The sequence below is a fragment of the Passer domesticus genome, chromosome 28 (assembly GCF_036417665.1).
Source record: "Passer domesticus isolate bPasDom1 chromosome 28, bPasDom1.hap1, whole genome shotgun sequence".
Taxonomy (NCBI): Eukaryota; Metazoa; Chordata; class Aves; order Passeriformes; family Passeridae; genus Passer; species Passer domesticus.
This window is the reverse complement of record NC_087501.1, coordinates 4572393-4582877: the sequence shown is the minus strand read 5'-3', so window position 1 is coordinate 4582877 and position 10485 is coordinate 4572393. Positions and strand designations below refer to the sequence as shown.

The window sequence follows — 10485 nt, the reverse complement described above, 5'->3', positions numbered from 1 at the left end:
GCCACACCCAGCCTCTCTTCCCAGGAAAATCAAGGAATTATTTGGAAATTGGCCCTCTGTGTGTGGATGTGGGGGTGTAAGGAGGAAAACGATACTTGCAGCAGATTTTAACATTTTTTTGGCTCAGCACAAGCAGGATTGAGGACTTAGAGTCCTTTCCCTTACTAAAAACAGCAATTGCAACCCTTCTAAGCACCTCAAGGCCAGGCAGAGGTGTTCAATGGATTCCTCTTTCCTCTAGAAAATTTGGGATATGGCTGTTATTTTCTTAATCCAGCCTTTGTGTTAGAGGAAACTTGTCCATCATATCCAGTTCCCAAGGCACAGAACATCCTGAGCTGCATGGGACCCCCAAGGACCATCAAAGTCCAACTCCTAGACAAATGGGAACACTAAGGAAAAGAACCTCAACCAATGATCAACCCATGCAGCTGCATTCCCACTCAGGAGAGAGCATCCAGCTTAGGGAAGTGTTTAGATTGGGAAAAAGTCATCAGAACAAGTCATGTTTTCATATTGACCTTTATTGAGCAAGAACTGCTGTGACTGTTTTACATCAAACAACAAAAGGTTGCGCACTGTGCATGTCAACAAGGTTCTCCCAGGAGCAAAAGTCCACCCTAATTGCACCAGTGAGGTAAACATAATTAGTTATAAGTAGCTTTTTTTATTTTTTATTTAAGGCTAGGAGAGTTCTGGTTCTCATGAATACTCTATTACTGTTTTCGGTTTGGTTTTGGCTCAGTTGGTTCTTTGCATAATACATCTGAACTCATTCCTCAGATACGTCCCTCCAACAGCTCAGGAAATTCAGAAAAGCTTCCTCTGCACATTTCATCTCATGCACTAGTAGTAGTAGTATTTTTTTGTAGATCCCCAAGCTCTGTGGAGGGAGTACATCTTGAGCCTGCATGCATTCCCCCCCCCTTCCCTATATTGCACGAAAAAGTAAAATACTGTGTGTCTGGAGCCTCCGTGAGAGAACCCGATCTGCTTTGAAGCCGTCACCCACACATGCATTTTGCAGCTGTCTATGGCTTAACCTTTTGCACCGACCCAAGCTCTTGAATTGGTTTGAATTTTAGCTATGGTTGCTTTTATTCGCTCTCTTTAATCTCCTTTACTACAGCATGTGAAGTGACTTTCTCCACTTTCTTGGTGGACACCAACTTCTCCTCAAAGCTTTCTTCGTGCTCCTCCACCTTCTGAGTGACGGTCACCGACTTCGTGATAAACGTGGTGCCGCTGTCCCCACCCTCCCCTGTGATTTTCTCTGCTTTTTTGGTTACTACGATTTTCTCAGCCTTGTCATCCACGGGGCTCACGTCGAGGCCGTTAGTGACCACTCCCTTGTCTTCCTCCTCCTTCTCTTTGGATTCCTCCTCCTTTTTCTCCTCCACCTCCCCATTGACCGCGATGTCCTCTTTCCTGGACTCCTTCTCCACCTCGGCGCTCACTTTTGTTACCTTGGTGACAGTGATGGTCTCTTCCACCACAGCCTTGGCATCCTTGCCTGGGGAGGGAGGCTTCTCCGGGGTCCGGGGCTTCTCGGGAGTCACGGCCTTCTCAGGAGTGCGCGGCTTCTCCGGGCTCGCCGGCTTCTCGGGGGAGCGCGCCTTCTCTGGCGGCGCCAGCTTCTCCAGGGCCACGGCCTTCTCGGGGCTCACGGCCTTCTCGGGGGTGGCAGCTTTCTCTGGGGTGGCAGCCTTCTCGGGGGTCACAGCCTTCTCTGGTGTGGCAGGTTTCTCCGGGGAGGTCACCTTTGGTGTGGCAGGTTTCTCTGGAGACGCCGCTTTCTCCTCCTCCTTGGCCGCCTTCTCCACTTTCTCCACCTTCTGTTCTTTTGCTGCTTCCGTGGCTTTTTCTTTGGGGGCAGCCTTGGCCGGCTCTGTTACGGGGGATTTGGGGGGGGACTTTACAGGAGGTGATTTGACCTTCTCTGCCTTTGCTGGCACCTCTTCAGCTTTGCCCTTGGCCTCAGGTTTTTCCTCCTCTTCCTCAGCTTCCTCACCTTCTTCCTTTTCCTCGATCTCTTCTTTTTCAGAGCCACCTTCTTCTGCGGCGTCAGATTTTGCAGCTTCTTCTTCCTCCTCTGCTTCCTCTTCCTCCTTCTCTTCCTCCTCAGCTGCAGCTTCTTGTTCTGCAGGAGCCTTCTCAGAAACTTCTTCCTCTGCAGCTTCCTCTGCTTTTTCTTCCTCCTGTTCCTCTTGCTGTGTCTTGGCTGCCATTTCTTCTGCGATGGCTGCCAGGGCATCTTCCATTTCAGACTTCTCATCCTCCACCTTCGTCTCTTCAATGATTTCTTCTACAAACTTGTGCTGGACCTTCAGCTTTGGTGGCTCGATTTTTGTTTTCTGGATTTTGGTGGATGCTATTGTGACAGATGGTTGTCTGTGTGTGAATATGGGACCAGTAATGCTTCCAGAGAAGGCACTGAATCTTGTCTCCTCACCCTCCAGCAGCTTCCTAAGGGAATCAGGAGGAGAGAAAAAAAGAAAATGAGCATAAAAACCCAAAAATAAGGGACAGCTATGGGAATAATGGTGTCTGTCCCACCCTTGGAACTGTCCAAGGCCAGGCTGGACAGGGCTTGGAGCAGCCTGGGATAGTGGAACCCTGCTTTGGCATGGGTTTTAAGGTCTCTTCCATACCAAACCATTCAAGGATTCTATAATATTTTCCTGCTGTACTATTCTCCTGCCAGCAGGATGGAACCAGTTTGCTGTGGAATGTGCTGGAACTGACCAGGGCCATCCACTGCTCACAGCCCCAGCCCAGCTTTCCTTGAATCTGCTCTTTTTCGAAACTCACATTCAGCAGTTTTTAGCTTGGTTTTGCTTATGGCTCATGTGGCACCTTCAGCGAACAGATAAAATTCATCTTTATTGTCAGAAAGCTTCATTATGGCATAAATCAGCAGGGATTAGGACAAACTAACTAATTGAGTAGGATTCATTATGACTTAGGCAAACAGAACTTGACACAGCCAACAGACCCAAATCAAATATTGTGTCTGAGACAGTCACAGCTGATTAGAGCACATGCTCTAATTTAATAATTTGGGCATCCCCCTTTCCTTTGTGGGAATATGAGACCTGGAGGCTTCAGCTGACTTTGGCAGCAGGCAGCTACAGCCCCTAGGGTGTCTGTGTGTCTGAACAACCTCAGAAATTTCAACAGATCTGGAGACGGCGGTGGTTTTTTTGTTGTTTTTACTTTTCTTCTATTCAAATGTTTTTCATCTAAGCCTGTGACCCAGAAAAATCAGGAGCTCTCCAGTGAGAGTTCTGAAGCGATACAGAGAAGACTAAAAAAACCTGCCAGGTGATGGCAACAGCAAGCAACGTTCAGCTCGAGATTAGAGCAGATGCCTCTGAAGGAAAGTTGAGCAAGAAAAGTAAAAGTGTTTGTGACAGACAGATCAGCACTCACTGCCTCAAGCCATGATCAAGCAAATTCACTGTCTCTCCCAGGCGATAAAAGGGAACTCTGGTGACAAGCCCTGCATGCCTGGCATCTGCAAAGCAGACGGGAATTAAAAATAACCTCGTCTGTCGCTGCACCTCCTGCTCGTGCAGCCAAGGACAGAATGCGGCACGGGAGCCGCCACCCTGAGTCACGCTGTGCTGTGCCCGCGGGGCTCGCTGGCAGCTCCGCCGCTCATTAGCTGGTCCCTAATGACCTTCTGGGCTCTCACTGGGCTGGCTAATGGCTGCGGCGATGTAGCCAGGCTCTCATTTCACCCGTGGTCACTGCATGCAGATATTTCTTAGCTGTGGTAAGGCTTCCTGAGCCAGCAGCATCCGCAGTGCTATTAATATTCCAGACATGCCTGCAAAGATCCCACTGTACCTGTATGCAGCAATTTCGATGTCCAGGGCCATCTTGACATTGAGGAGGTCCTGGTACTCCCGCAAGTGACGAGCCATTTCCCACTTCGTTCCTCTGAGCTCGTTTTCCAGCTGGTGAATCGTGTCCTGCAAGGGAGATGCACAAACCCCCTGTGACACAGACAGAGACCGCACGCGGGGACAGAACTTCTCTGAGGGGACTTTTAGAAACTCTTCCCCCGCTCGGGGAGGCAGGGCTGCCATCAGAGCAGGACCCACCCGCTCCCACCGCAGCATCGTCCCCCTGCGGTCCGCATCCCTGCATCCCTGGCTGCGGAGCCGGCACCGGGCACCTCCCGCACCCCTCCTGCCACAGCGGGCACGGGCACCTCCCGCATTTCCCCCTCCCAGACCAGGCACCTCCCGCATTTCCCCCTCCCAGAGCCGGCACCGGGCACCTCCCGCATCCCTCCCACCGCACCTCTCCCGCTCCCTTCTCCCGCAGCCGGCACCGGGCAGCCCCGCCGGGCTCGGGCCGGCTCTGCGCCGCCTCCCGGGTACCTGATAGGTGGTGAGGTCGTTATTGTGGCGCTCCTCGATGTCGCTGAGCTGCCTCTCCAGCGACTCCTTGGTGCCGCGCACCGACTCGAGCTCGATGCTCTTGGACTGGAGCTGCCGGCGGTACTCGGCGATCTCCTCCTTGGCGGAGCGGATCGCCTCCTTGTTCTGCTCGGCCGCCTCGGTGAGCTTGGCGTAGCGGCACTTGAACCACTCCTCGGCCTGGTGCATGTTGTGGTCGGACTGGCACTCGAGCTGGGCGCGGATCTCCTTCAGCGCCGTCGTCAGGTCCGTCTTCAGGTAGTCCTTCCTCTCCACGGTGGCGTGGGACGCCTGCAGCTGCGCCAGCAGCTCGGCCACCTCCTCCTCGTGGTTGCCCCTGAGGAAGGCCACCTCGTCCTGCAGCGACTGCACCTTCTTGTCCAGCTCGGCGCGCATCAGCGAGGCCTCCTCCATCTCCTTGCGCAGGGCGCGGATCGTCGCCTCCGTCTCGTCGCGCAGCCGCGCCTCATCCTCGAAGCGCTCCCGCAGGCGCTGGATGTCCTCCTCGATGTGCTCCGAGTCCAGCTGGATCTGCGCCTTCTCGTGGCTCACCTGCTCCAGCGCCCCGCGCAGCTCCCGCAGCTCCTGCTCATAGGCGTCGCTCAGCTGCGCCCGCCCGGCGTGCTTCTGCCGCAGCGCCGCCAGCTCCGCCTCGATCTCCTTGTTCTGCTGCTCCAGGTAGTGCACCTTCTCGATGTAGCCGGCGAAGCGGTCGTTGAGCCCCTGCAGCTGCTCCTTCTCGTTGGAGCGGCTCAGCTTGAGCTCGGCCGCGCCGTTGAGCAGCGAGGACTGGCTCACGTCCAGGCTCTCGGCCGAGCTCAGCACCGTGGAGCCGTAGGCGGCCCGCGGGCCGCCCAGGTTGGGGCGCTTGTAGGAGGAGGACACGGTGCTGCCCGAGCCCCGCGACCACGACTGCGAGCGGAAGCCGCTGGACGGGGACGCGCTGGCGCGGCTGTAGGTGGCCCGGGTCTCGGTCACCCGGCGGTACGAGGGGTTGCCCAGGGGCTCCATGGTGTAGCTCATGGTGGGGCGCTGGGGGCGGCGGTGCGGGGCTGCTCCGGCCGCCGCCGCCCCTTTTATAGCCCCGCCGGGCGGCTGCGGGGCGGCCCCGCACACGTGTGCGGGGGGCGGCTCCCCCCGGCCCGCCCCGCGCCCCGCCCCGGCTCCCCCTTCCTTCCCTTCCCTTCCTTCCCTTGCCGTCCCTCGCCTCGTCCCGGCCGCCCCTGCCCGGCCCCTGGCGCCTCCCCGGTGCCCCTTCCCCTTCCCCGCTCCCTGCCCCCTCCTCCCCACTGCCACCCACTCCCCCCCTGTCTCCGCTGCCCCCGCTCCCTCCTTTCTTCTCCTGCCCCCTTCCCTTTCCCGTGTTCCTTCCCTCTTGCCCTGCTTCTTTCTCCCCCCTCCCTAGGCCAGCACTCTCTTTCTTTCCTTCCTTCCATTCTTTCCTTCCTTTCTTTTTTCCTCCCTTACTTTCTATTCTTCCCTTTATTTTCTCCCTTCCCTTCCTTTGGGTGTTTTTTTTGTTTGTTTGTTTTTTGTTTGGTTTTTTTCCTATACTCTTGCTTTCTCTCATTTCTTTCCCCTATTTCTTCCATTCCGTGTGACTCTTGTCCCTCTTTTCCTCTCTTTTCTGTCCGCAGCCGCTGTTCCCGCAGCGCCCACGGCAGAGCGGAGCGCGGTGCCGGCCCCGGGCCGCTGCCGGGGGCTGCAGAGCGGGGTAGGGGCTGGGGCCGGGAGCGGGGAACCGGGAGCGGGGAACCGGGAGCGGGGAACCGGGAGCGGGGTGCGGGAATTGGGATCAGCGCCTCCATCACCACGGACAGCTCCCGCCCGGCGGGCTGGGGCCGGGACCGGCCTGCAGCGGGGCTCGGGGGGCGTCAGGGGCAGAGGGACCCGCAGATGGGTGGGGAGGGTCCCAGTCCCCCTGTCCTGTCCCCCTATCCCCCTGTCCCCAGGCGGGTCTGGCGGGTGAAGGTCGCAGCGGGCGGGGGAGGCGGCGCTCGCCGGGGCTCTGCGGCACCGAGCGCTCCCCGCACCGGCTCCGGGGCTCTGCGGGAGCAGCGCGGTGAGCCCTGGAGCAGCCAGCAAGAGTTTGGGAGACCCCCCGGCATGCCCAATCCTTGCTCTGGGCTCTTCTCTTCGTCTCTTTCTTCCTTTCTCTCTTCCCTTCTCTTTTCCTCCCACCCATCCGCTCTGATCTAACGCTTGGTGCATTGCTCAGAATGAATAATAAATTGTTTGAAACCTTGTTAGAAATTACGTTTCTGGGGGAAAATAGACTTTGTATGGGCTGCATGACTGTGCCTGGCTGCCATCCAGGCTCCGAACTCCTCGGAGGGATTACAGCTGCGGGGGAAACGGATTAGTAAACTGCAAAGAGAAAAAAACCCATAAAACAACAAAAACCCCCCAAAACCCCCAAAACTGCTGGTGCTAGAAAAACCCCTGCCACAGCTCGCATGGAAAAGCCGAGGGACGCTGAGGGGGAAGAGTTAACTCCTCACTCAGAAGGTGCAGAAAAGGCTGTGTCTGTGTTCACAGCCGGAATTTTCGAGCAGATGATCTCGTGAAAAGCAAAACCGCCGGGTGCCTGACAGTCCACGCGGGATGCGTGTGGCTGGGGAGAGCTGGGCAGCTCCGAGGGACAGGGTTAAAGTTTGCCGGGCACGCGGAGCCTCGCACCCCTGGCGGCTCATTAACATGGGGCTGTCATAGGACTGCAGCACTGCAGTCGGGCACGGCTGCCTCCATCCCGCTCCAGCACGGGCAGCGCCGGCGCTGCTTCCCCTCCGCTCTCACATCAGCCACACAGCACCAGGGCTTTGTGCTAATGAAGCAATCACGGATTCCAAACCTGCTCCATTAATTTCACTGAAAGTTTCTGCCATAGGCACAAACCCCTTTGGGTTTCATTGGGAGTCAAAATCAAATTGCTGCCTATCAGGGCATTGCATTTTGTTTCTTTTTAGGGTGAAAGATATGTTAAGATCTGCTTTATTAATTAATTTATTTTCCACTGATAATAGAGACTGGGAGGGGGGAGCAGATCATGGTTTTACTCATAAGGAAAACTCACTGTGTAAGGAAACACACAGTTAACAAAGGTGCTTGGGAGCTTTTATTATCCTTTTAATTCCTGAAAACAAGGACTGGCAGATGGAACTTTGTAATAAAACTCCCTCTCATTAAATACCTCGGTGTTTGAAATCCATTTACCCTGTATGCAAAATAAATTGTTGCTTTATAATCAGGCAGGGCAAGGTTTGATTTATTTATTTAATAGTGATAGTAAGCAATGCAAACTTTTATGGAACACAATACATCTCATGTATATATGGATTGCTTTAAAAATCAGGATATTTGGAAGGGAAAAAGTTGGCATTCACGGAGGTGTTCAGTGCAGAAATTCTGAAATAAAATTCATTGTTCTAATTGAAAAGAGAGCCTTGCAATGTGAATTTCTGCTCTCTAATCAGATGCAGGGGGACAGGGCTCCTGCTACATTATCCTGAAGGTGGTTTGAAGGTTAAAGTGAGTCAGGGAAATCAGTCTGAGATGTTCCCTCTTTTCTGATGAGTAATTAATCCCTTTTCCCTTTCTATCTGGAGATTTTGAAATGCAGGCTGATATTTCTGCTGAAGGAGAATTGGTTTTGCCTCAAAGTTGACCAAACAAGAGCTTCTACTTCAGAGCAAAGCTGATGTCTGAGGATTGAGGCAGGAGGAGGGAAGGAAGGGGCACTCCCATGGAAAGGGAAAGCAGCAGCATCGATTTGAATCTTGATTGTCCACTATTGACAGACCTGCAGTGATGGGAGGGCGAGACTGAGTCCTGCAGCTTCCTTCCAAACTAAGAGAAAAGGAAAGAAAATACAGAGGGTGGAGTAGCACAACAGCCTGGCTGCTGCCAGGGAAAGATCAAAATACATCCAATGATAATGAATTCATTTGAATATATTAAGAAAGTATTGAATCAGATGGGTAGAATAAAAGGGGGGTTTGGGTGGGGTTTTTATGCTGTAGAGAGGCAGCAGAATGATGGCACTGGAAAGGTAATGCAACGTAGTTGGAACTCTTACAGATTATTTATCAGCTTAAAGGGGGCTTGTCTTGATAAGTTTTTAATATAAAGCCTGGATTAAGTTTAAGCAATTAAAGCCTAAATAGATCTTACTGCAAGGAGGGCAAACAGCGACATCAGACGGAATTTTGTCGGAGAGGAGAAGGAGTCAGGAAATCAGGCTCTGGCCCATTTTTTTGTTCCCCACCATGCAGGGTGTAGCTCGGTGGGACTGGCCAAGCTGCAGGATTCACACCCATTTCGTGGCCCTGGAGCCCTGGTGTGCTGTGGGGTCACCCCAAAATCACCAGAAAGAACATCCAGGACATCACTGGCGGAAATTGGTCTCGTTCCAGCTGAGCCAGGAGAGCAAGGACAGACATTCGAGCCCAGCTGAGGATGTGTCCTGAGATACTTAAATAGCCACAGCCAGGGAGGAAAAAATGGGATTTATGGACCAAGGGCCTCGTCCTGGACTGCTGGATGCTCCTTGAAAGGGGATTTAATCTCTAAGGAAGGCCAGGAGAGCCCAGCACAGGGCAGGACAGCCCAGGGCCCAGCAGGGCTGGTGTCCTGCTCCCTGGAAAGCAGATTTGTAACAGGATTCATTTTCCCTTGCCATTTTTTCAGGGTCTTGAGATTTGAAGGAGCAGGTCTGGGGTGGGCTGGTTGATAATGGATTATCCTGTTCACAAAAGATCTGCAGCATCCTCAGGGACTTGAAGCAAAGAGGGAATGGGATGGAGGGGAGAGAATAAGCTGTGAGCATTTTGGGGTTGGAATGGATCATCTTTAAGGTTCTTTCCCACTCAAACCATTCCAGGATTCCATTTCCCCTCTGTCCTGGGCTGAGTGGGGGATGTCACGTTTTGGTATCACAGCACAAACACAAAGGTCCTGCTGGGCAATGCCTGTGCTCTGAAAAATTGATGTGTTCATTTTGTTTCTGCTGGAAACTGGACTCTCACAGCAGAGCTATAACACAGCAGCGTTTTCCTAATGCACATTTCTCATTCCCTCTGAGCCACCTGGGGCACCTCAGGACCTCAAATCAAGCACTGCCAGACACTTGGGTTATTTTCTTCATGCAGAAACATTCTGTGTTGCATTTGAGGGTGAAATATTCCTGAGAGCCCAGCCCTGAGGCAGAATTTTCATTCCACTGACCAGTGAAGGAAAATTTCTTGGAAATTCCAACAAATCATCGCTGAGCTCATTGCTGCTTTCACCTTCCTTGATTTATCTGCTGCAAGAGCCCGTCATGGAACGATGGAATGGTTTGGGTTGGAAGAGACCTTAAATCCCAGCCCATCCCATCCCCTGCCAGGGCAGGGACACCTTCCACTGGCCCAGGTGGCTCCAAGCCCCACCCAGCCTTGCGAAACATCCACCCCAAAATTCCTGCAGTGTCAGCACCAAGAATCATTTCACAGCTCCACACGCACTTCAGTCATTTACTCACTTCAAAAAGTGAAACTTTTGCCAGACAACCCACACTTTTCTGGGGTGTTTTCCCTGCATTTTGAAAGCCCTGCATTGCACATTGATTTTATAACTCCTGGAGTGGGATGTTCTCTTTCCTGGCCACCTCCTGCTCTGCTTCCATGGGCCACTTCTTTAATCTGCAGGAATTCACAGAGGAGCAGGATGCTCAATTATTCCATGAAGGGCTAAGCCTGGAGTCTGCTGATTAATAATAGAAATATATCCAAGCAGATTCCTGCAGCTTTGTGTGGTGTTCTTTGGGATAACAGGGAGGGGGTGACAGGGACAGGGAGATCTTGTCCTTGCAGTTCCCTGTTATTCATGGCTTTGATTTTCCACCAATAAATTCCAGCAACTTTTGGAATCCTTGGCTGGAAAAAGTTCTGTCCATGCTCCTTAACTGGCGGTTGAACTCCTTCCCACAGCTTCTTTTAACTGTCCTTTAACCAGTTAATTATAGAGCTGTGATGAATTTCTGTGAATCATGGAATCACTGAGTCCTGGAATGGTTGGG

The 10485-nt window shown here is 53.1% G+C and overlaps 1 protein-coding gene across 1 annotated transcript; it reads right to left on the bottom strand.

Annotated features, from left to right (window-relative positions):
• Positions 1 to 503: 503 nt before the first annotated feature.
• Positions 504 to 5576, bottom strand: NEFM (neurofilament medium chain). The gene is made up of 3 exons (XM_064400570.1): positions 4392 to 5576; positions 3853 to 3977; positions 504 to 2466 (listed from the first exon to the last, which is right to left on the bottom strand). Exons 1-3 carry the CDS (start codon positions 5451 to 5453, stop codon positions 1098 to 1100), a joined length of 2556 nt encoding a protein of 851 aa, XP_064256640.1. The 5' UTR covers positions 5454 to 5576; the 3' UTR covers positions 504 to 1097.
• Positions 5577 to 10485: the final 4909 nt, after the last annotated feature.

Excerpts from the sequence above, each read along its gene's own strand:
- NEFM (XM_064400570.1), bottom strand. The coding sequence starts at position 5,453 with ATGAGCTACACCATGGAGCCCCTGGGCAACCCCTCGTACCGCCGGGTG. Across the intron at positions 3,978-4,391 it reads ACGACCTCACCACCTATCAG|GACACGATTCACCAGCTGGA; the intron begins GTACCCGGGAGG and ends TCTCCCTTGCAG. Across the intron at positions 2,467-3,852 it reads ATCGAAATTGCTGCATACAG|GAAGCTGCTGGAGGGTGAGG; the intron begins GTACAGTGGGAT and ends TGATTCCCTTAG.